A 26,695-nucleotide genomic window follows, 5' to 3' on the forward strand; every position below is an offset into this window, starting at 1 on the left:
GGAACAGTTTCTCTCTATCTACTCTGTTCAGACCCATGATTTTGAATACCTCTATCAAATCACCTGTCAGCCTTCTCTTCTCCAAGGAAAACAGTCCTAACTTCTTCAAAGCTGAAATTCCTCACCCTAGAACCATTCTCAAGAATCTTTTCTGTACTCTCTCCAATACCCTCGCCTCCTTTCTCAACTGCAGCATCCAGAATTGGACACAATACTCCAGCTGAGGCTGAACTAGTGTCTTATACAAGTTCAACATAACTTCCTTGCTCTTGTACTCAATGCCCCTATTAACAATAACCTTAGACCAAGTTAGTAGCTGGTGAGTATATTTTGTTGAATAAGGTTTATTTTACCTAGTGAACTGTATTGATTTTTAGTAGGATTTATCAGTACTAGTAAGATTTTATTAATAATTCTAAGCTATTGTAGTATTGGTAAGGTTTTTTTTTTAGCAGTAGCAAAGGGTCAATTAATAAATAAAGGAATGGAAGGGGTGCTTCAACCTCAAGAGTGCACCTCCTGTGCTATGTGGGAGCTCTAGGATGCTTCCCGTATTCTGGAGAACCATTTGTGCAGGAAGTGTCGTCAATTGAGGCAGCTTAAACTCCGGGTTTTGAAAATTGAGCGGTAGCTGGCGACACTGCGGTGCATTCAGGAGGATGAGAGCTACCTGGATAGCACATTTATAGATGTGGTCACCCCACAACTGAAGAGTATGCAGGGAGAGAGGGAATGGGTGACCAACAGGCAGTCAAAAAGAATCAGGCAGGTAGTGCAGGAGACCCCTGAGTGCACCTCACTCTCCAACAGGTATTCAGTTCAGGATACTGAGGAAAGTGATGCTTCATCTGGGGAGTGCAGCCAGAGCCAATTTCATGGCACCACGGGTGGCTCAGCTGCACAGAGGGGTACAGGGAAGACTGGAAGAGCCATAGTGATAGATGATTCAATAGTCAGGGGGATAGACAGGCATTTCCGTGGCTGCAGACGTGTATCCAGGATGATGTGTTGCCTCCCTGGTGCCAGGGTCAAGAATGTCTCTGAGCACCTGCAGAGCATCCTGAAGGGGGAGGGTGAACAACCAGCAGTCGTGGTTCACATCGGAACCAACGACATAGGTAGAAAGAAGGATCTAGTCCTGCAGTCAGAATTTAGGGAGCTAGGTAAGAAATTAACAAGCAGGACCTCAAAAATAGTAATCTCCGGATTACTCCCAGTGCCACGCGCGAGTATAAAAATAGAAGGATAAGACAGATGAATGCGTGGCTGGAAAGATGGGGCAGGAGGGAGAGCTTCAGATTCCTGGGACATTGTGACCGGCTCTGGGGGTGATGGGACCTGTACAGGCCGGACAGGTTGCACCTGAACAGAGCCGGGACTGAGTTCTTTGCGGGACGTTTTGCTAGTGCTGTTGGGGAGGGTTTAAACTAGTTTGGCAGTGGGATGGGGTCCTGAGGGTAGACTCAGTTGGGACAAAATCAGAAATGAAAATGGAAGGCAGAAAATTAATGGATGAGTCTGGAAGACAGAGGAAACGAGGGTTAGAAAATAAAAAAAGTTTGGCAGTGCTCAAGAGCATCTATTTCAATGCAAGGGGTATAGCAAATAAAGCAGATGAGCTGAGGGCACAGATAAACACGTGGCAGTATGATATCATAGTTATTACAGAAACATGGCTTAAGGAGGGACAGGAATGGCAGCTCAATGTTCCTGGTTACAGGGTTTTCAGATGCGATAGGGAGGGGGATAAGAAAGGAGGGGGAATGACAATTCTGGTCAAGGAAACTATTACAGCTGTGAGGAGGGATGATATGTTGGAAGGTTCATCAAATGAGGCCATATGGATCGAGCTAAGGAACAAAAAGGGACAATCACACTGCTGGGAGTGTACTATAGACCCCCCAAACAGTCAGAGGGAGATAGAAGAGCAGATATGTAGGCAAATCTCTGAGAAGTGCAAGAACAATAGGGCAGTAATAGCAGGGGATTTTAACTATCCCAATATTAACTGGGATAGTTTTAGTATGAAAGGAATTGAGGGAGCAGAATTCTTGAGGTGCATTCAGGAGAAGTTTTTTGCTCAATATGTAGCAAGTCCAACAAGAGAGGGAGCAGTTTTAGACTTAGTTTTAGGAAATGAAGATGGGCAGGTGGAAGGAGTGGCAGTGGGAGAGCATTTTGGTGGGTTAGTGATCATAATTCAGTCAGTTTTAACATAATTATCGAAAAGGACAGAGATAGAACAGGAGTTAGAATTCTCAATTGGGGAAAGGCCAATTTTACTAAACTGAGGAGTGATTTAGTGAAAGTGGACTGGAAACAGCTACTTGAAGGTAAATCAGTGTCAGAACAGTGGGAGGCATTCAAAGGGGAGATTCAAGGGGTTCAAAGTAAACATGTTCCCACAAAGAAAAAGGGTGAGACGGCCAAATCTAGATCCCCATGGAAGTCAAAGCGTCTACAGGGTTAGATAAGGCAGTAAAGGAAAGCTTACATCCGACACCGAGAACTCAATACTACAGAAAGCCGAGAGGAGTATAGAAAGTGGAGGGATGAATTCAAAAAGGAAATTAGGAAAGCAAAGAGAGGGCATGAAAGAATGTTGGTAAGCAAAATCAAGGTGAATCCAAAGATGTTTTATCAATACATTAAGAGTAAGAGGATAACTAAGGAGAGAGTAGGGCCCATAAAAGACCAATAAGGTAACCTATGTGTAGGAGCGGAAGATGTTGGTATGGTTCTTAATGAATACTTTCCGTCTGTCTTCACAAAAGAGGGGGACGATGCAGATATTGTAGTTAAGGAGGAGGAGTGTGACGTATTGGATGTGATAAACATAGGGAGAAAGGAAGTATTAATGGGATTAGCATCCTTGAAAGTGGATATATTACCAAGGCCAGATGAAATGTACCCCAGGCTGTTAAAAGAGGCAAGAGAGGAAATAGCAGAGGGTCTGACCATCATTTTCCAGTCATCATTGGATACAGGTGTGGTGCCAGAGGATTGGAGAACTGCTAACGTTGTACCTCTGTTTAAAAAGGGAGTGAAGGATAGACCGAATAATTACAGGCCAGTCAGTCTAACCTCAGTAGTGGGCAAATTATTGGAATCTATTCTGAGAGACAGGATAAACTGTCACTTAGAAATGCACAGGTTAATCAAGGATAGTCGGCATGGATTTGTTAAGGGAAGATCTCGTTTGACCATTTTGATCGAATTTTTTGTAGAAGTAACGAGGAAGATAGATGAAGGTAGTGCAGTTGATGTGGTCTACATGGATTTTCACAAGGCTTTTGACAAGGTCCCACATGGCAGACTGGTTAAAAAAATAAAATCCCATGGGATCCAGGAAAATGCAGCAAGTTGGATACAAAATTGGCTCAGTGGTAGGAAACAAAGGGTAATTGTTGACGGTTGTTTTAGTGACTGGGAGGCTGCTTCTAGTGCTGTTCCGCAGGGCCCAGTACTGGGTCCCCTGCTTTTTGTGGTGTATATTTGGGGAGGTGGTGGCGTAGCGGTAATGTCACTGGACTAGTAGCCCAGAGGCCCAGGCTAATGCTCTGGGGACATGGGTTCGAATCCCACCACGGCAGATGGTGAAATTTTAATTAGATTAGATTAGAGATACAGCACTGAAACAGGCCCTTCGGCCCACCGAGTCTGTGCCGACCATCAACCACCCATTTATACTAATCCTACACTAGTCCCATATTACTACCAAACATCGCCACCTGTCCCTATATTTCCCTACCACCTACCTATACTAGTGACAATTTATAATGGCCAATTTACCTATCAACCTGCAAGTCTTTTGGCTTGTGGGAGGAAACCGGAGCACCCGGAGAAAACCCACGCAGACACAGGGAGAACTTGCAAACTCCACACAGGCAGTACCCAGAATCGAACCCGGGTCCCTGGAGCTGTGAGGCTGCAGTGCTAACCACTGCGCCACTGTGCCGCCCAATTAATAAATTTGGAATTAAAAAGCTAGTCTAATGGTGACCACGAAACCATTGCTGATTGTTGCAAAAACCCATCCGGTTCACTTATGTCCTTTAGGGAAGGAAATCTGCGGTCCTTACCTGGTCTGGTCTACATGCAACTCCAGATCCATAGCAATGTGGTTGACTCTTAAATGACTGAGAATCAAGGACAATTAGGGATGGGTAATAAATGCTAGCCTAGTCAGCGACACCCAAATCCCATGAATGAATAATACATTAACGATTTGGACAAAAATGTAGGGGGCATGATCAAGAAGTTTGCAGATGATACAAAGATCATGAGAGGGATAGCTGTAGATAGCAGGAAGATACTGATGGTCTGGTCAGATGGGCAGAAAAGTGGTAAATGGAATTCAACCCGGAGAAGTGTGAGGTGATGCATTTGGGGAGGTCAAACAAGGCAAAGGAATACACGATTAATGGGAAAATACTGAGAGCTGGAGAGGAGTTGAGGCACCTTGGAGTGAATGTCCACAGATCTCTGAAGGTAGCAGGACAGGTCAATAAGGTGGTTAAGAAGGCATATGGAATTCTTTCCTTTATTAGCCATGGTATAGAATATAAGAGCAGGGAGGTTATGCTGGAACTGCAGAACTCATTGGTTAGGCCACAACTTGAGTACTGTTTGCAGTTCTGGTCATAGAGTTATACAGCACAGAAAGAGGCCCTTCAGCCCATCGTGTCTGTGCCGGCCATCAAGCACCTATCTATTCTAATCCCATTTTCCAGCACTTGGCCTGTAGCCTTGTATGCTATGGCGTTTCAAGTGCTCATCTAAATACTTCTTAAATGTTGTGAGGGTTCCTGCCTCTACCATCTCTTCAGGCAGTGCGTTCCAGATTCCAGCCACCCTCTGGGTGAAAATTCTTTTCCTCAAATCCCCTCTAAACCTCCTGTCCCTTACCTTAAATCTATGCCCCTTGGTTATTGGCCCCTCCGCTAAAGGAAAAAGTTTCTTCCTATCAATGTCCCTCATAATTTTGTATACCTCAATCATGTCCCCCCCTCGGCCTTCTCTACTCTAAGGAAAACAACCCCCAGCCTATCCAGTCTCTCTTCATAGCTGAAATGCTCCAGCCCAGGCAACATCCTGGTGAATCTCCTCTGCACCCTCTCCAGTGCAATCACATCCTTCCTATAGTGTGGTGCCCAGAACTGTACACAGTACTCCAGCTGTGGCCTAACTAGCGTTTTATACAGCTCCATCATAACCTCCCTGCTCTTATATTCTATGCCTCGGCTAATAAAGGCAAGTATCCCATATGCCTTCCTAACCACCTTCTCTACCTGTGCCGCTGCCTTCAGTGATCTATGGACAAGTACACCAAGGTCCCTCTGACCCTCTGTACTTCCTAGGGTCCTACCATCCATTGTATATTCCCTTGCCTTGTTAGTCCTCCCAAAATCCATCACCTCACACTTCTCAGGAATAAATTCCATTTGCCACTGCTCCGCCCATCTTACCAGCCCATCTATATCGTCCTGTAATCTAAGGCTTTCCTCCTCACTATTTACGACACCACCAGTTTTTGTGTCATCTACGAACCTACTGATCATACCTCCTATATTCACTCTAAATCATTAATGTACACTACAAACAGCAAGGGTCCCAGTACCGATCCCTGAGGTACACCACTGGTCACAGGCTCTCACTCGCAGAAACAATCCTTGACCATCACCCTCTGCCTCCTGCCACTAAGCCAATTTTGGTTGGTCACCTCTTTACAGAAAGGATGTAATTGCACTAGAGAGGGTACAGAGGAGATTTACGAGGATGTTGCCAGGACTGGAAAATGCAGCTATGAGGAAAGATTGGATAGGCTGGGGTTGTTCTAGTAACAGAGAAGGCTGAGGGGAGATTTTGAGGGGCCTGGATAGAGTGGAGTTGAAGGGTCTATTCACCTTAGTAGAGAGGTCAGTGACGAGGGGGCATAGATTTAAAGTGATTGGTAAAATAAATAGAGGGGAGCTGAGGAAAAACATTTTCACTCAGAGGGTGGTGGGGGTCTGGAAATCACTGCCTGAAAAGGTAGTTGTGGCAGAGACCCTCAACTCATTCAAAAGGAGTTTGGATATGAACCTCAAGTGCTGTAAACTGCAGGGCGACGGACCAAATGCTGGAAGATGGGATTAAAATAGGTGGATCGTTTTTTGGCCGGCACAGAGACGATGGGCCAAGTGGCCTCTTTCTGTGCCTTAAACTTTCTGTGATTCTAAGTTTTCCCACCACCGAAGTTAAACTGACTGGCCTGTAGTTTCTGAGCTTACCTTTACACCCTTTTTTGAACAAGGGTGTAATGTTTGCAATTCTCCAGTCCTCTGGCACCACCCCTGAGTTTAAGGAAGACTGAAAAATTATGGCCAGTGTCTCTGCGATTTCCACTCTCACTTCCCTCAGTATCCTTGGATGCCTCTCATCTGGTCCTGGTGCCTTATCCACTTTAAGTACAAAGTGGGAAGGTGATGGAGGAGCAAACCTGCAACAAATGTCAGAAAGATATAAAAACAATAGAGGAGTGATAAAGGTGGCCTCAATTATCCTAATACAGTCTGGAAAAAACAATGCAAAACAGAACAGAAGGAGGTCATTCAGCCCATTGACTCCATGCCAGCGCTCCATGGAGCTATCTAGTCAGTCTCTTTCCTCCCCTTACCCTGTAGTCCTGCAAGTTTATTTCCATGAAGTGGCTATCCAATTTCCTCCTGAACTCATTGTCTCCGCTTCCACCACCCTTGTGGGTAGCGAGTTCCAGGTCATTACCACCCACTGTGTAACAAAGGTTTTTTGTCATATTCCCTTTTATCGCCTACCCAAAACCTTCAATCTGTGTCCTCTAGAAAGAGGGAAATGGCGACACATCCTATGAACTGGTGTGCACGACCACGATGACCAGTTGCTACAGCAGCTTAGCAACAGGTGCCAACGTCAAAAACAACAATTCAGCGTCACTTGGCAGCTTCACGTGCAGCACTTGTGGCAGAACCTGCCTCTGAAGGATTGGCCTTCACAGCCATCAACAAAGGTGCAGCAAGAGAAGACACCCCACCCAAATGGACTGTTTGCTGCGTGTCCATCATCTTTCTTAGATGAAAGGAAGCCAATCAAAGATGTAGGTATGCAGGACAAAAATTCAAAGTGTGCAGATGACACAAAACTCAAAAATGTAGTAAATGCAAATAGTAGCAGATTTCAGAAGGACATATTTGAAGATGGTAAGTTGAGAATGTTGTTAAAAAAAGCAGGCGAGATCCTTGGCTTTATAAATAGAGTCACAGAGTACAAAAGCCAAGGAAATTATGCGAAACCTTTAAAAACATTTGTTAGGCCCCAGCTGGAGTACTGTGCACCAATACTGGACACCACACTTTAGGGAGGATGTCAAAGCCTTGGCAATGATGCAGAAATTTACTAGAATGGTTCCAGGATGAGGGACTTCAGTTATGTGCAGGCTGGAGAAGCTGGGCTTGTTCTCCTTAGAGCAGAGAAAGTTAAGGGGAGATTTGATCGAGGTGTACAGTTTTGACAGAATAAATAAGGAGAAATTGTTTCCAGTGGCAGCGGATCAGTAACCAGAGGACACCAATTTAAGGTAATTAGCGAAGAAATCAAAGACCACATAAAAACATTTTTTTACATAGCAAATTGTTATGATCTGGAATGCACCTGAAAGGGCAGTGGAAGCGGATTCAATAGTAATTTTCAAACAAAATTGGATAAATACTTGAAGGGAAAATATTTACAAGGCTGTGGGCATGCAGGAGTGTGAGAATAATGGGATAACTCTACCAAAAGAGCCAGCACAGGCACAATGGGGTGAATGGCCTCCTTCTATGCTATGTGATTCTATGATTCTTATAAAGGTGTTGCCTGTGTTTTTAGGGACTGCTGCTGCAGTGGATCGGACTCTGTGCAAAGCCAGCGTAGACAGAGGGTGAGGGTCTCCTCTCCAGTGGATGCCAAAGCTCCTCAGAGAATGAGGAGGAAGTTAAGAGGTGATATGATTGTGGTTTTCATAACCTAAAATGGATTAGATAATGTAGGCCAAAACAAGATTTTTCATCTTGTCCAGAACAATTGAGTCAGAAGATACGGCCTGCATTTAAGAAAGATAAATTCAAAGCTAATCTGCTGAAACAATGAGAGCGAAATCGGTTTTGACAGTCGTGTGAACCATGTGGATTAGATGCCGGTTTCAGACATGCCCCTTTTTTTTTTACATAGAAATTAATGGAAAGGATGTGGGTGTGCAACAGGTGGCTAAGTCACCATCATTCATTTCACGTTACCATCAAACATCAATTTCACCCTCAATATTCAGAGAGTGAGAGCTCAATCTAATAGAAACATAGAAAATAGGAGCAGGAGTAGGCCATTCGGCCCTTCGAGCCTGCTCCGCCATTCATTATGATCATGGCTGATCATCCAACTCAGTAACTTGTTCCCGCTTTCCCCCCATATCCTTTGATCCCTTTAAACCCAAGAGCAAAATCTAACACTTTCTTGAAGACTATGACCCCTGGTTCTGGACTCCCCCACCATTGGGAACATCCTTCCTGCATCTACCCTGTCAAGTCCTGTTAGAATTTTATAGGTTTCTATGAGATCTCCCCTCACTCTTCTGAACTCCAGCGAATATAATCCTAACTGACTCAATCTCTCCTCATACATCAGTCCCGCCTTCCCAGGAATCAGTCTTGTAAACCTTTGCTGCACTCCCTCTATAGCAAGAACATCCTTCCTCAGATAAGGAGACCAAAACTACACACAATATTCCAGGTGTGGCCTCACCAAGGCCCTGTATAATTGCAGCAAGACATCCCTGCTCCTGTACTTGAATCATACCATTTTTTTTACCGCCTGTTGCACCTGCATGCTTACCTTCAGCGACTGGTGTACGAGAACACCCAGATCTCGCTGCCTATTCCCCTCTCTCAGTTTATAGCCGTTCAGATAATAATCTGCCTTCCTGTTTTTGCTACCAAAGTGGATAATCTCACATTTATCCACATTATACTGCATCTGCCATGCATTAGCCCACTCACTCAACTTGTCCAAATCACTCTGAAGCCTCTCTGCATCCTCCTCACAACTCACCCAGTTTTGTGTCATCTGCAAATTTGGAGATGTTGCATTTAGTTCCCTCATCTAAATCATTAATATATATTGTGAATAGCTGGGGTCCTAGCACCGATCCCTGCGGTACCCCACTAGTCACTGCCTGCCATTCGGATAAAGACCCATTTATCCCTACTCTTTGTTTCCTGTCTGCCAACCAATTTTCTATCCATCGCAGTACACTACTCCCAATCCCATTCGCTTTAATTTTACATGCTAATCTCTTATGTGGGACTTTGTTGAAAGCCTTCTGAAAGTCCAAATAAACCACATCCACTGGTTCCCCTCATCAACTCTACTAGTTACATCCTCGAAGAATTCAAGTAGATTTGTCAAGCATGATTTCCCTTTCATAAATCCATGCTGACTCTGCCCGATTCTACCACTGTTCTCTAAGTGCTCTGCTATAAAATCTTTGATAATGGACTCTAGAATTTTCCCCACTACCGACGTCAGGCTGACTGGTCTACAATTCCCTGCTTTCTCTCTACCTCCCTTTTTAAATAGTGGGGTTACATTAGCTACTGTCCAATCTGTAGGAACTGTTCCAGAGTCTATAGAATCTTGGAAGATGACCACCAATGCATTCACTATTTATATGGCCACTTTCCTAAGTACTCTGGGATGCATACCATTAGGCCCTGGGGATTTATCGGCCTTTAATCCCATCAATTTCCCCAACACCATTTCTCTACTAATACTGATTTCCTTCAGTTCCTCTCTTTCACTAAGCCCTGTGTTCCCCAACATTTCTGGTATGATATTTGTGTCTTCCTTTGTGAAGACAGAACCAAAGTATGCATTTAGTTGGTCAGCTGTTTCTTCATTCCTCATAATAAATTCCCCTGTTTCTGACTGTAAGGGACCTACATTTGTCTTCACCAATCTTTTTCTCTTCACATACTTATAGAAACTTTTACAGTCAGTTTTTTTGTTCCCCGCAAGCTTACTCTCGTACTCTATTTTCCCCTTCTTAATCAATCCCTTGGTCCTCCTTTGCTGAATTCTAAACTGTTCCCAATCCTCAGGTCTGTTGTTTTTCCTGGAAAATGTATATGCCTCTTCCTCGCACAGGATCCTTAGGCAGACAGCAGAAAAAAGAAAACGAGACTTTGAAAGTGCCTTTAACAATCTCAGGATGCCCCAAAGTACTTTACAGCCAATGAAGTGTCGTCACTTAGCAATGTGGGAAACACAGCAGCTATATGGGGAAGTGGTGGTGTAGTGGTATTGTCACTGAACTAGTAATCCAAAGACTCAGGGGACATGGCTTCAAATTCCACCGTGGCAACTGGTGGAATTTATATTCAATTATTTAGTAAAATTCTGGAATTAGAAGCTAGTCTCAGCATTGATTGTTGTAAAAACCCATCTGGAAATCTGCCTTCCTTACTTAGTCTGGTCTACATGTGAATCCAGACGCACAGGAAAGTGGTTGACCCTTAACTGCTCTGAAATGGCCTAGCAAGTCAGTCAGTTGGCAAGGGCAATTAGGGATGGGCAACAAATGCTGGCCTTGCCAGCGACACCCACATTCCATGAAGGACATAGAAATAAAAAATAGTGGTAATGTCACTGGACTTCTTCTTTGACCTCCTTGTCTCGAGAGACAATGGGTAAGTACCTGGAGGTGGTCAGTGGTTTGTGAAGCAGCGTCTGGAGTGGCGATAAAGGTCAATTCTAGAGTGACAGACTCTTCCACAGGTGCTGCAGATAAAATTGGTTGTCGGGGCTGTTACACAATTGGCTCTCTCCTTGCGCTTCTGTCTTTTTTCCTGCCAACTGCTAAGTCTCTTCGACTCGCCACACTTTAGCACCGCCTTTATGGTTGCCCGCCAGCTCTGTCGATCGCTGGCAACTGGCTCCCACGACTTGTGATCAATGTCACAGGACTTCATGTCGTGTTTGCAGACGTCTTTAAAGTGGAGCCATGGACGGTCGGTGGGTCTGGTACCAGTGACGAGCTCGCTGTATAATGTGTCCTTGGGGATCCTGCCATCTTCCATGCGGCTCACATGGCCAAGCCATCTCAAGCACTGCTGACTCAGTAGTGTGTATAAGCTGGGGATGTTGGCTGCCTCGAGGACTTCTGTGTTGGAGATACGGTCCTGCCACCTGATGCCAAGGATTCTCCGGAGGCAGCGAAGATGGAATGAATTGAGACGTCGCTCTTGGCTGACATATGTTGTCCAGGCCTCGCTCGTAGAACATGGTACTGAGGACACAGGCTTGATACACTTGGACTTTTGTGTTCTGTGTCAGTGCGCCATTTTCCCACACTCTCTTGGCCAGTCTGGACATAGCAGAGGAAGCCTTTCCCATGCGCTTGTTTAATTCTGCATCGAGAGACAGGTTACTGGTGATAGTTGAGCCTAGGTAGGTGAACTCTTGAACCACTTCCAGAGTGTGATCGCTGATATTGTTAGATGGGGCATTTCTGACCTCCTGTCCCATGATGTTCGTTTTCTTGAGGCTGATGGTTAGGCCAAATTCATTGCAGGCAGCCGCAAACCTGCCGATGAGTCTCTGCACTCTTCAGTGTGAGATGTTAATGCAGCATCATCAGCAAAGAGGAGTTCCCTGATCAGGACTTTTCGTACACTGGACTAGTAAGCCAGATGCCCAGACTAATGCTCTAGGAATATTGGTTCAAATCCCACAACGACAGAAGGTGAAATTTGAATTCAATTAATAAATCTGGAATTAAAAGCTAGTCTAATGGTGACCATGAAACCATTTTCGGTTGTTGTAAAAACCATCTGATTCACTAATGTCCTTTCGGGAAGAAATCTGCCATCTTTATCTGGTCTGGGCCTCAGTGTGACTCCAGACCTACAAGAATGTGGCTTACTCTCAAATGCTCTCGGAAAAACCTAGCAAGCCATTCTGCTGCAAAGCCGAAGGAAAGAAATGAAACTGGACGGACTACCCGGCATCAAACTAGGCACCGCAAACGACAACGGTAAACCCAGCCCTGACGACCCTGAAAAATCTTCCTTACTAACATCTGGGGGCTTGTGCCAATATTGTGAGAGCTGTCCCACAGACTAGTCAAGCAACAGCCTGACAGAGTCATACTCACGGAATCATACCTTGCAGACAATGTCCCAGACACTGCAATCACTATCCCTGGGTATGCCCTTTCCACTGGCAGGATAGACACACCAGAGGTGGTGGCACAGTGGTATACAGTAGGGAGGGAGATGCCCTGGGAGTCCTCAACATCAACTCCGGACCTCATGAAATCTCATGGCATCAAGTCAAGCATGGGCAAGAAAACCTCCTGCTGATTACCACCCCTTCTTGTCTGATGAATCAGTACTTCTCCATGTTGAACAGCAATTGGAAGAAGCACTGAGGGTGGCGAGGGCACAGAATGTACTCTGGGTGGGGGACTTCAATGGCCATCACCAAAAGTGGCTTGGTAGCACCACTACTGATTGAACTGGCTGAGTCCTAAAGGACATAGCTGCTAGACTGGGTCTGTGGCAGGTGTTGAGGGAACCAAGAGGGAAAAACCTACTTGACCTTGTCCTCACCAATCTGCCTGTCGCAGATGCATCTGTCCATGACAGTATTGTTATGAGTGACCACCGCACAGTCCTTGTAGAGACAGAGTCCCGTCTTCACATTGAGGATACCATCATCGTGTTGTGTGGCACTACCACCGTGCGAAATGAGATAGCTTTTGAACAAATCTTGCAACTCAAGACTGGGCATCCATGAGGCGCAGAATTGTATTCAATCACAATCTGTAACCTCATGGCCTGGCATATCCCCCACTCTACCATTACCATCAAGCCGGAGGACGAACCCTGGTTCAATGAAGAGTGTAGGCGAGCATGCGAGGAGCAGCATCAGCATACCTAAAATTGAGGTGTCAGTCTGGTGAAGCTACGACACAAGACTACTTGTGTGCCAAACAAAGAACAAAGAACAGTACAGCACAGGAACAGGCCATTCGGCCCTCCAAGCCTGCGCCGAGCAGGATGCCTGTCTAAACTAAAACCTTCTGCACTTCCGGGGTCCGTATCCCTCTATTCCCATCCTGTTCATGTATTTTTCAAGATGCCTCTTAAACGTCGCTATCGTACCTGCTTCCACCACCTCCCCCAGCAGCAAGTTCCAGGCACTCACCACCCTCTGTGTAAAGAACTTGCCTCGCACATCCCCTCTAAACTTTGCCCCTTAAACCTATGTCCCCTAGTAACTGACTCTTCCACCCTGGGAAAAAGTGTCTGACTATCCACTCTGTCCATGCCGCTCATAACTTTGTAAACCTCTATCATGTCGCCCCTCCACCTCCGTCGTTCCAGTGAAAACAATCTGAGTTTATCCAACCTCTCCTCATAGCTAATACCCTCCAGACCAGGCAACATCCTGGTAAACCTCTTCTGTACCCTCTCCAAAGCCGCCACATCTTTCTGGTAGTGTGGCGACCAGAATTGTACGCAATTCAGTGGAAGCAACAAACAGTGGAAGCAACAAGCAATTGACAGGGCTAAATGATCCCACAACCAACGGATTGGATCTAAGCTCTGCAGTTCAGTCGTGAATGGTGGTGGACAATTAAACAACTAACAGGAGGAGGAGGAGGAGGCTCCACAAATATCCCCATCCTCAATGATGGATGAGCCCAGCACATCAGTACAAAGGACAAGGCTGAAGCATTTGAATCTACATTCAGCCAGAAGTGCTGAGTGGATGAACCATCTCGGCTTCCTCCTGAGGTCCCCAGCATCACAGATGTCAGTCTTCATCCAATTTGATTCACTCCATGTGATAACAAGAAACGACTGAAGGCACTGGATACAGCAAAGGCTATGGGCCCTGACAACATACCGGCAATGGTGCTGAAGACTTGTGCTCCAGAATTAGCCGTGCCCCTAGCCAAGCTGTTCCAGTACAGTGACAACACTGGCATCGACCCTGTGCAGAAAAAGTAGGACAAATCCAACATGGCCAATTACCGCACCATCAGTCTACTCTTGACCATCAATAAAGTGATGGAAGGGGTCGTTGACAGTGCTATCAAGCAGCCCTTGCTCAGCAACAACCTGCTCAGTGACACTCAGTTTGGGTTCCACCAGGGCCACTCAGCTCCTGACCTTTGTTCAAACATGGACAAAAGAGCTGAACTCCAGAGGTGAGGTGAGAGTGACTGCCCTTGACATCAAGGCAGCATTTGACTGAGTATGGCATCAAGGAGCCTTAGTAAAACTGGAGTCGATGGGAATCAGGGGGAAAGCTCTGCGCTGGTTGGAGTTGTACCCAGCGCAAAGGAAGATGGTTGTGGTTTTTGGAGGTCAATCATCTCAGTGCCAGGAGATCACTGCAGGAGTTCCTCAGGGTAGTTTCCTAGGCCCAACCATCTTCAGCTGCTTCATCATTGACTTTCCAGAGGTCAGAAGTGGGGATGTTCATTGATGATTGCACAATGTTCAGCACCATTCGTGACTCCTCAGATACTGAAGTAGCCCGTGTAGAAATGCAGCAAGACCCAAACAATATCCAGGCTTGGGCTGGTAAGTGGCAAGTAACATTCGTGCACCACACAGGTGCCAGGCAATGACCACCTCAAACAAGGGAGAATCAAATCACCTCCCCTTGTTTTCAATGACATTACCATCGCTGAATCCCCCACTATCAACATCCTGAAGGTTGGCCAGAAACTGAACTTGGCCAGCCACGTAAATACTGTGGCAACAAGAGCAGGTCAGAGGCTGGGAATTTTGCAGCGTGTAACTCACATCCTGTCTCCTCAATGCCTGTCTACCACCTACAAGGCACAAGTCAGGAGTGTGATGGAATACTCGCCACTTGCCTGGTTGGGTGCAGCTCCAACAGCACCCCATCCACCACCTTAAACATTCACTCCCTTCACCAGGATGCAGTGACAGCAGTGTGTACCATCTACAAGATGCACTGCAGCAACTCACCAAGGTTCCCTCAACAGCATCTTCCAAACCCGTGAACTCTGCCACCTAGGGCAGCACAGTGGCGCAGTGGTTAGCACCGCAGCCTCACAGCTCCAGGGACCCGGGTTCGATTCTGGGTACTGTCTGTGTGGAGTTTGCAAGTTCTCCCTGTGACCGCATGGGTTTTCGCCGGGTGCTCCGGTTTCCTCCCACAGCCAGACTTGCAGGTGATAGGTAAATTGGCCATTGTAAATTGTCCCTAGTGTAGGTAGGTGGTAGGGAATATGGGATTACTGCGGGGTTAGTATAAATGGGTGGTTGTTGGTCGGCACAGACTCGGTGGGCAGAAGGGCCTGTTTCAGTGCTGTATCTCTAAATAAAATAAAAATAAATAGGAGGACAGCAGATACATGGAAACGCCACCACCTGCAAGTTCCCCTCCAAGCCACAAACCATCCTGACTTGGAACTATATTGCCATTCCTTCACTGTCACTGGGTCAAAATCTTGGAACCCCCTCCCTAACAGCACTGTGGGTGTACCTACACCCCAAGGACTGCAGTGGTTCAAGAAGGTGGCTCACCACCACCCTCTCAAGGGCAACAGGGGATGGGCAATAAATGAAGGCCTTGCCAGCAACACCCACATCCCATGAACCAATAAAAAAGATAATTAGAGCACAACAATATCCAACAAACATTAATGTGATTATGGACAGATAACTTTTGCTTTAAGTGATGTTTATTATGGGATTAACATTGGCCGAATACCAGGAAGAACTCCCCTGCTCTTGTTTCAATAGTGGCCGCGGGTTTGTTTACCCAGTTTAACAACTCATCTGAAAGATGACCCTCCGACAGTGCTGCGCTCCCTCAGTACTGACCCTCTGACAGTGCAGCACTCCCTCAGTACTGACCCTCTGACAGTGCAGCACTCTCTCAATGTTGACCCTCCAACAGTGCAGCACTCCCTCAGTACTGACCCTCCAACAGTGCAGCACTCCCTCAGTACTGACCCTCCAACAGTGCAGCACTCCCTCAGTACTGACCCTCCAACAGTGCAGTGCTCCCTCAGTACTGACCCTGTGACAGCGTAGCACTCCTTTCAGTGCAGCACTCCCTCAGTACTGACCCTCCGACAGTGCAGCGCTCATTCAGTACTGACCTTCCAACAGTGCAGCACTCTCTCAATGTTGACCCTCCAACAGTGCAGCGCTCCCTCAGTACTGTACTGTAATGTCAGTCTTGATTGTTGTGTTCAAGTCTGTAGAGTGGGTTTTGAACCCAAAATCTTCTGACTCAGAGGCAGAGTGCTCTTCACTGAGCCACAACTCAGTTAGTGAGCAAGTGGTCATTGTATAGGAACCCAGTCCTGATGGAGATAATGGGAATAGTTAAGGAGTGAGAAGTCAATTTGTGCAACAGACTCCCAAGGGAGATAGTGGGATCAGTTAATGTTGATTCATTCAAATACAAATTAGATAGATTACTTTCAGTCAATAACATTTTGGGCCCCAGTCTATGAGTAATTTGAGATGTGACATATAGTGAGTGGAGTCAGCTTAGGAGGAACAGGTGACATTGGGCCTATGATTCCCAAAGCTCTCCAGCACTGGGGGTTTTCCTCACCTCATGTCTGGGCATGTTGTAAACTCATTAATTCAGATGGATGTCTGTGATTATTCAGCAACTCCACTGTATTATGTAACTGCTCGGGTGGTAGGTGAATCACGTCCAGCAATTTCTATATTGCGAATCCCATCCAAAATGCTTCCAATGCAACACAAGAGCAGGAGTGAATTTAGGAAATGAGAACACTGATCTCGGAATATCTATGAGCGAGAATATTGTGCACTTGGTTACGTCAACCCAGCGGCACGATATAAATCCAGGAGGTACAGTCACAACAAGAAATCAGAACCATGGTGGCAGCCACAGCAATATTTAGTTAAGGAGGGAAAAGCATTAGGGTTCCCACTCATTAACCCTACTGAAAAGTAGGCATATGCAGACTGGGCACATGGGCAGGATTGAGATCTGGCTGTGATGCCCCACACAGAGTAACAGAAGGTCATTCAGCTCCTTGACCCTGTTCTGCTAATCAATTCGATCATGGCTGATTTGTATCATAACTCCATTTACCTGCCTTGGCTCCTGATCCTCGGATCTCTTACTGCTCTTTCAAATGAGATTGCTTGTTATGCAAGGTCCAACTGACCCCCAGCCTCAGCAGCTTTTTGTGGGGAGAGTGTTCCAGATTTCCACTTCCCTTTGTGTGAAGAAGTGCTTCCCGATATCACCCTGAACGGTCCGGCTCCAATTTTAAGGTTATGCTCCGTGTCTGGATTCACCCCGTCCGAGGAAATAGTTTCTCTATATGTACCTTATCAAATCCTTTAATCATCTTAAACACTTAAATTAGATCATCCCTTAAACTTCTATAATTGGGGGACGACAAGGTTGAAAACCTTGCTGAGACCCAGACTTTGAGGGTAAGGAGCAGGTGAGGGATAGAGGTGGCGGGGGACATGGAATTGGAACGGAGGACGAGCCAGACTGGTCAAAAGAGGAAGAGAGAGAAAACGGGCAAAAGCAAAGGCCAGGAAAAGTCACCAGATAGAGGAGACGTCATTCAGAGGCCTAAGTAATCTCCAATCAGCAAAATTTCAATAAAAGTGCTTGTTTAAATTATGTAAGATTAAGGAGCCGGGAGGGAGATATTAGTTCTGCCAACTTGAAGGACCCCGTCACTGTGGAGGGGGGTTACTAATCACATTAGGTCGGAGGAAGTTATAGCTAGAATGATAACCAGGGAGAATTATACCCAGTCAAATCATCATGCACCAATGTTAAAAAGAGAAATTAAACAAACTTTGAGAAGCTGTTTGTTTTTTAAAAAAATATTGCAACATTTACACTGCAGAAATCTCTGCTCTACATCATCCATAAAATGGGTGTGTAAATTTGTGTCTCTCTTGTTGGACCTGCAGCCTAATTCAAGAATCCCGAGGATTGATCTCTCTCTCTCTCTCATTCCTCCCGACATGCAGCTTAGTTCAGAGAGAGGATGTTGATATGTTTTTTTGCACAATGCCCAGTGTGTGATGCGTCTCAGCAACCGGTGAGAAAGCATCGCAGCAAACCGCCATCAGCAGCACAGACTGGAGAACCGATGGGAATATTGAGGAATACATTCTGCTTCCAAACGCCAATGAAATACTCTTTGGACTGAAGTTCGGAACTTCTGGAACTCCACATGTTGGATGAGTTATTTACAGATTCCGGAATGCGTGGTGACCATAAAAGGAAGCCCCGCCACACTCAGGGTCAGTGCGAGTACGTGTGCTGCTGAGCCGCACCGGCTCTCCACATTTTCCAGTGGTCACTCTTCCTTGTCGTCCAGTAAGAAGGGAGATGTGACAGTGTGCTCCTGAGCGATGGCCGCCAGCTCCTTCAGGAACTCTGAGAAGATAAGTGCGCAGTAAACGGCGTTCTTTACCCGCAGGGCCTCATTCTGCTTCTCTGCCGAACTCTTGAAGATGGAGCTGCCAGTAAGTGCGTGCAGGACCTGCCCCTCTCGCACGTGCTGCAGAGCAAGCTGGGCAGCTTGCCGAGCCCTTGTGGGACTGTTGGTGTGGCGCAGAATCAGCTCACCGAGGGAGGGTTTCCGACTCTTCACTGGGAAATTCAACAAAGAGATCCAGTCAAAACCCAATCTTTACAGCAGAGTTATTAAACACACCCACGCACTCACCGATCAAACACACCTGCGCATGCACCGACTAAACACACCCGCGCATGCACCGACTAAACACACCCGCGCATGCACCGACTAAACACACCCGCGCATGCACCGACTAAATACACCCGCGCATGCACCGACTAAATACACCCGCGCATGCACCGACTAAATACACCCGCGCATGCACCGACTAAACACACTCGCGCACTCACCGACTAAACACACCCGCGCACTCACCGATCAAACACACCTGCGCATGCACCGACTAAACACACCCGCGCATGCACCGACTAAACACACCCACGCACTCACCGATCAAACACACCTGCGCATGCACCGACTAAACACACCTGCGCATGCACCGACTAAACACACCTGCGCATGCACCGACTAAACACACCCGCGCACGCACCGACTAAACACACCCGCGCACTCACCGATCAAACACACCTGCGCATGCACCGACTAAACACACCTGCGCATGCACCGACTAAACACACCCGCGCATGCACCGACTAAACACACCCGCGCATGCACCGACTAAACACACCCGCGCATGCACCGACTAAATACACCCGCGCATGCACCGACTAAATACACCCGCGCATGCACCGACTAAATACACCCGCGCACGCACCGACTAAATACACCCGCGCACGCACCGACTAAACACACCCGCGCACGCACCGACTAAACACACCCGCGCACGCACCGACTAAACACACCCGCGCACGCACCGACTAAACACACCCGCGCATGCACCGACTACACCCGCGCATGCACCGACTAAACACACCCGCGCATGCACCGACTAAACACACCCGCGCATGCACCGACTAAACACACCCGCGCATGCACCGACTAAACACACCCGCGCATGCACCGACTAAACACACCCGCGCATGCACCGACTAAATACACCCGCGCATGCACCGACTAAATACACCCGCGCATGCACCGACTAAACACACCCGCGCATGCACCGACTAAACACACCCGCACATGCACCGACTAAACACACCCGCGCACGCACCGACTAAACACACCCGCGCACGCACCGACTAAATACACCCGCGCATGCACCGACTAAACACACCCGCGCACGCACCGACTAAACACACCCGCGCACTCACCGACTAAACACACCCGCGCACGCACCGACTAAACACACCCGCGCACGCACCGACTAAACACACCCGCGCACTCACCGACTAAACACACCCGCGCATGCACCGACTAAATACACCCGCGCATGCACCGACTAAACACACCCGCGCACGCACCGACTAAACACACCCGCGCATGCACCGACTAAACACACCCGCACATGCACCGACTAAACACACCCGCGCACGCACCGACTAAACACACCCGCGCATGCACCGATTAACGACACTCACCGATTAAACACACACAACGATGAAAGACACCGGCACACTCAACAACCAAACAATCAGCAATTAAACACACTCACCCACTCACCGATTAAACACACCTGCACACTCACTGATTAAACACATTCACCGATTAAACACAACTTCACACTCACTGACTTAACACACCTGCACACTCACTGATTAAACACATTCACCGATTAAACACAACTTCACACTCACTGACTTAACACACCTGCACACTCACTGATTAAACACTCTCACCGATTAAACACACCTGCACACTCACTGATTAAACACACCTGCACACTCACCGATTAAACATACTCACCGATTAACACACCTGCACACTCACCGATTAAACATACTCACCGATTAAACACACCTGCACACTCACCGATTAAACACACCTGCACACTCACCGATTAAACACACCTGCACACTCACTGATTAAACACACTCACCGAATAAACACACCTGCACTCACCGATTAAACACACCTACCGATTAAGCACACCTGCACACTCACTGATTAAACACACTCACCGATTCAACACACTTGCACACTGACCGATTAAACACACCTGCACACTCACCGATTAAACACATCTGCACACTCACTAACTAAACACACCTGCACACACAGCGATTAAACACACTGACCGATCAAACACACCTGCACATTCACCGATTAAACACACTCACCAATTAAACACACCTGTACATTCACTGATTAAACACACCTGCACGCTCACTAATTAAACACACTCACCGATTAAACACACCTGTACACTCACCGATTAAACACACTCACCAATTAAAAACACCTGCACACTCACTAATTAAACACACTCACCGATTAAACACACCTGCACACTCACTGATTAAAGACACTCACCGATTAAACACACCAGCACACTCACTGATTAAACACAATTGCACACTCACCAATTAAACACACTCACCGATTAAACACAACTGCACACTCACCAATTAAACACACTCACCTATTAAACACACCTGCACACTCACCGATTGAACACACCTGCACATTCTCCGATTAACACACCGGCACACTCACCGATTAAACACACCGGCACACTCACCGATTAAACACACCGGCACACTCACCCTATTAAACACACCTGCACACTCACTGATTGAATACACCTGCACACTCAGCGATTGAACACACCTGCACTCACCAATTAAACACACCTGCACACTCACCGCTTACACATACTCACTGATTAAACACACCTGCACTCACCGCTTACACACACTCACCGATTAAACACACCTGTACACTCACCGATTAAACACACCTGTACACTCACCGATTAAACACACCTGCACACTCACTGATTAAACACACCTGCACACTCACTCATTAAACACACTCACCGATTAAACACACCTGCACACTCACCGCTTCCACACACTCACCGATTAAACACACCAGCACACTCACTCATTAAACACACACCAATTAAACACACCTTCAAACTCACCGATTAAACACACCTGCACACTCCCTGATTAAACACACTCACCGATTAAACACACTTCCACACTCACCGATTAAACCCACCTGCACACTCACCGATTAAACACACACTGATTAAACACACCTGCACACTCACTGATTAAACAGTCACCGATTAAACACACTCACCGATTAAACACACCTGCACACTCACCGATTAAACACACTCACCAATTAAAAATACCTGCACACTCACTAATTAAACACACCTGCACACTCACCGCTTACACATACTCACTGATTAAACACACCTGCACTCACCGCTTACACACACTCACCGATTAAACACACCTGTACACTCACCGATTAAACACACCTGCACACTCACCGCTTCCACACACTCACTGATTAAACACACCTGCACACTCACTGATTAAACACACTCACCGATTAAACACACCTGCACACTCACCGCTTCCACACACTCACCGATTAAACACACCAGCACACTCACTCATTAAACACACACCAATTAAACACACCTTCAAACTCACCGATTAAACACACCTGCACACTCCCTGATTAAACACACTCACCGATTAAACACACTTCCACACTCACCGATTAAACCCACCTGCACACTCACCGATTAAACACTCACTGATTAAACACAGTCACCGATTAAACACACTCACCGATTAAACACACCTGCACACTCACCGATTAAACACACACTGATTAAACACACCTGCACACTCACTGATTAAACAAAGTCACCGATTAAACACACTCACCGATTAAACACACCTGCACACTCACCGATTAAACACACTCACCAATTAAAAACACCTGCACACTCACTAATTAAACACACTCACCGATAAAACACACCAGCACACTCAATGATTAAACACACCTGCACACTCACCAATTAAACACACCTGCACCGTCACCAATTAAACACACTCACCGATTAAACACACCTGCACACTCACCAATTAAACACACTCACCGATTAAACACACCTGCACACTCACCGATTAAACACACCTGCACACTCACCGATTAAACACACCTGCACACTCACCGATTAAACACACCGGCACACTCACCTTTTAAACACACTCACCGATTAAACACACCTGCACACTCACCGATTAAACACACACTGATTAAACACACCTGCACACTCACTGATTCAACACACTCACCGATTCAACACACTCACTGATTAAACACACCTGCACACTCACTGATTAAACACAGTCACCGATTCAACACACCTGCACACTCACTGATTAAACACACTCACCGATTAAAAACACAGATTAAACACACTCACCGATTAAACACACCGGCACACTCACCTTTTAAACACACTCACCGATTAGACACACCTGCACACTCACCGATTAAACACACCTGTACACTCACCGATTAAACACACCTGCACACTCACCGATTAAACACACACTGATTAAACACACCTGCACACTCACTGATTCAACACACTCACCGATTAAACACACTCACTGATTAAACCCAACTGCACACTCACCGATTAAACACACTCACCAATTAAAAACACCTGCACACTCACTAATTAAACACACTCACCGATAAAACACACCAGCACACTCACCAATTAAACACACCTGCACCGTCACCAATTAAACACACTCACCGATTAAACACACCTGCACACTCACCAATTAAACACTCACCGATTAAACACACCTGCACACTCACCGATTAAACACACCTGCACACTCACCGATTAAACACACCTGCACACTCACCGATTAAACACACCGGCACACTCACCTTTTAAACACACTCACCGATTAAACACACCTGCACACTCACCGATTAAACACACACTGATTAAACACACCTGCACACTCACTGATTCAACACACTCACTGATTAAACACACCTGCACACTCACTGATTAAACACAGTTACCGATTCAACACACCTGCACACTCACTGATTAAACACACTCACCGATTAAAAACACAGATTAAACACACTTGCACACTCACCGATTAAACACACCGGCACACTCACCTTTTAAACACACTCACCGATTAGACACACCTGCACACTCACCGATTAAACACACCTGTACACTCACCGATTAAACACACCTGTACACTCACCGATTAAACACACCTGCACACTCACCGATTAAACACACACTGATTAAACACACCTGCACACTCACTGATTCAACACACTCACCGATTAAACACACTCACTGATTTAACACACCTGCACACTCACTGATTAAAGACAGTCACCGATTCAACACACCTGCACACTCACTGATTAAACACAGTCACCGATTAAACACACCTGCACACTCACCGATTAAACACACACTGATTAAACACACCTGCACACTCACTGATTAAACACACTCACCGATTAAACACACTCACTGATTTAACACACTCACTGATTTAACACACCTGCACACTCACTGATTAAACACACTCACCGATTAAACACGGATACCGATTAAACACGGTCATCGATCAAACACACCTGCCCACTCACTGATTAAACACACTCACCGATTAAACACACCTGCACACTCACCGATTAAACACACTCACCGATTAAACACACCTGCACACTCACTGATTAAACACACTCACCGATTAAACACACCTGCACACTCACCGATTAAACACACTCACCGATTAAACACACCTGCACACTCACCCATTAAACACACTCACCAATTCACCACACCTGCACACTCACCGATTAAACACACTCACCGATTAAACGCACTTGCACACTCTCCGATTAAACACTTTCACCAATTAAAAACACCTGCACACTCACTAATTAAACACACTCACCGATTAAACACACCTGTACACTCACTGATTAAACACACCTGTACACTCACTAATTAAACACACCTGCACACTCACTAATTAAACACACTCACCGATTAAACACACCTGTACACTCACTGATTAAACACACCTGTACACTCACTAATTAAACACACCTGCACACTCACTAATTAAACACACTCACTGATTAAACACACCTGCACACTCACCGCTTAAATACACTCACTGATTAAACACACCGGCACACTCACGGATAAAACACACTCACCGATAAAACACACCTGCACACTCACCGATTAAACACACCTGCACACTCACCGATTAAACACACCTGCACACTCACCGATTAAACACACTCACCGATTAAACACACCTGCACACTCACCTGTTAAACACACCTGCACACTCACCTGTTAAACACACCTGCACACTCACCGATTGAACACACCTGCACACTCACCGATTGAACACACCTGCACACTCACCGATTAAACACACCGGCACACTCACCGATTAAACACACCTGCACCCTCACCGATAAAACACACCTGCACACTCACCGATAAAACACACCTGCACACTCACCGAGTGAACAAATCCTGCACACTCACCGATTAAACACACTCACCGATTAAACAAACCTGCACACTCACCGCTTAAACACACCTGCACACTCACCGCTTAAACACACCTGCACACTCACCGCTTAAACACACCTGCACACTCACCGATTAAACACAGTGACCAATGAAACTCACTTGCACACTTACTGATGAAACACAACTGCACACTCACCAATTAAACACACTCACCGATTAAACACACCAGCACACTCACCGATTAAACACACCTGCACACTCACCGATTAAACACACCTGCACACTCATCGATTAAACACACCTGCACACTCACCGATTAAACACAGTGACCAATGAAACTCACTTGCACACTTACTGATGAAACACAACTGCACACTCACCAATTAAACACACTCACCGATTAAACACACCAGCACACTCACCGATTAAACACACCTGCACACTCACCGATTAAACACACCTGCACACTCATCGATTAAACACACCTGCACACTCACCGATTAAACACAGTGACCAATGAAACTCACTTGCACACTTACTGATGAAACACAACTGCACACTCACCAATTAAACACACTCACCGATTAAACACACCAGCACACTCACCGATTAAACACACCTGCACACTCACCGATTAAACACACCTGCACACTCACCGATTAAACACACCTGTACACTCACCGATTAAACACACTCACCAATTAAAAACACCTGCACACTCACTAATTAAACACACTCACCGATTAAACACACCTGCACACTCACTGATTAAAGACACTCACCGATTAAACACACCAGCACACTCACTGATTAAACACAATTGCACACTCACCAATTAAACACACTCACCGATTAAACACAACTGCACACTCACCTATTAAACACACCTGCACACTCACCGATTGAACACACCTGCACATTCTCCGATTAAACACACCGGCACACTCACCCTATTAAACACACTCACCGATTAAACACACCTGTACACTCACCGATTAAACACACCTGCACACTCACCGATTGAATACACCTGCACACTCACCGATTGAATACACCTGCACACTCACCGATTGAACACACCTGCACTCACCGATTAAACACACCAGCACACTCACCGATTAAACACACCTGCACACTCACCGATTAAACACACCTGCACACTCATCGATTAAACACACCTGCACACTCACCGATTAAACACAGTGACCAATGAAACTCACTTGCACACTTACCGATGAAACACAACTGCACACTCACCAATTAAACACACTCACCGATTAAACACACCAGCACACTCACCGATTAAACACACCTGCGCACTCACCGATTAAACACACCTGCACACTCACCGATTAAACACACCTGCACACTCGATTAAACACACCTGCACACTCACCGATTAAACACAGTGACCAATGAAACTCACTTGCACACTTACTGATGAAACACAACTGCACACTCACCAATTAAACACACTCACCGATTAAACACACCAGCACACTCACCGATTAAACACACCTGCACACTCACCGATTAAACACACCTGCACACTCACCGATTAAACA

General features: G+C 46.3%; 1 protein-coding gene across 2 annotated transcripts in view; it reads right to left on the minus strand.

Annotated features, from left to right (window-relative positions):
- Positions 1–6,304: 6,304 nt before the first annotated feature.
- fhip1b (FHF complex subunit HOOK interacting protein 1B) overlaps positions 6,305–26,695 on the minus strand; it is a 106,715-nt gene continuing 86,324 nt past the window's right edge. Inside the window, exons 11-13 of one of the 2 annotated variants that reach the window (XR_010975178.1) lie at positions 17,953–18,714; positions 16,202–16,408; positions 6,305–6,481 (exon numbers count right to left, since the gene is read on the minus strand). Coding sequence is in view for 1 of the 2 variants with exons in the window: in XM_068032984.1 (XP_067889085.1) it covers positions 18,419–18,714 (296 nt within the window). In the remaining variant the exon portion in view is untranslated. Of the gene's footprint in view, positions 6,482–16,201; positions 16,409–17,336; positions 18,715–26,695 lie in introns of those variants that run through there. The other variant, XM_068032984.1, reaches the window with a different exon arrangement.

The sequence above is a fragment of the Heterodontus francisci genome, chromosome 6 (assembly GCF_036365525.1).
Source record: "Heterodontus francisci isolate sHetFra1 chromosome 6, sHetFra1.hap1, whole genome shotgun sequence".
In the NCBI taxonomy this organism is placed as follows: Eukaryota; Metazoa; Chordata; class Chondrichthyes; order Heterodontiformes; family Heterodontidae; genus Heterodontus; species Heterodontus francisci.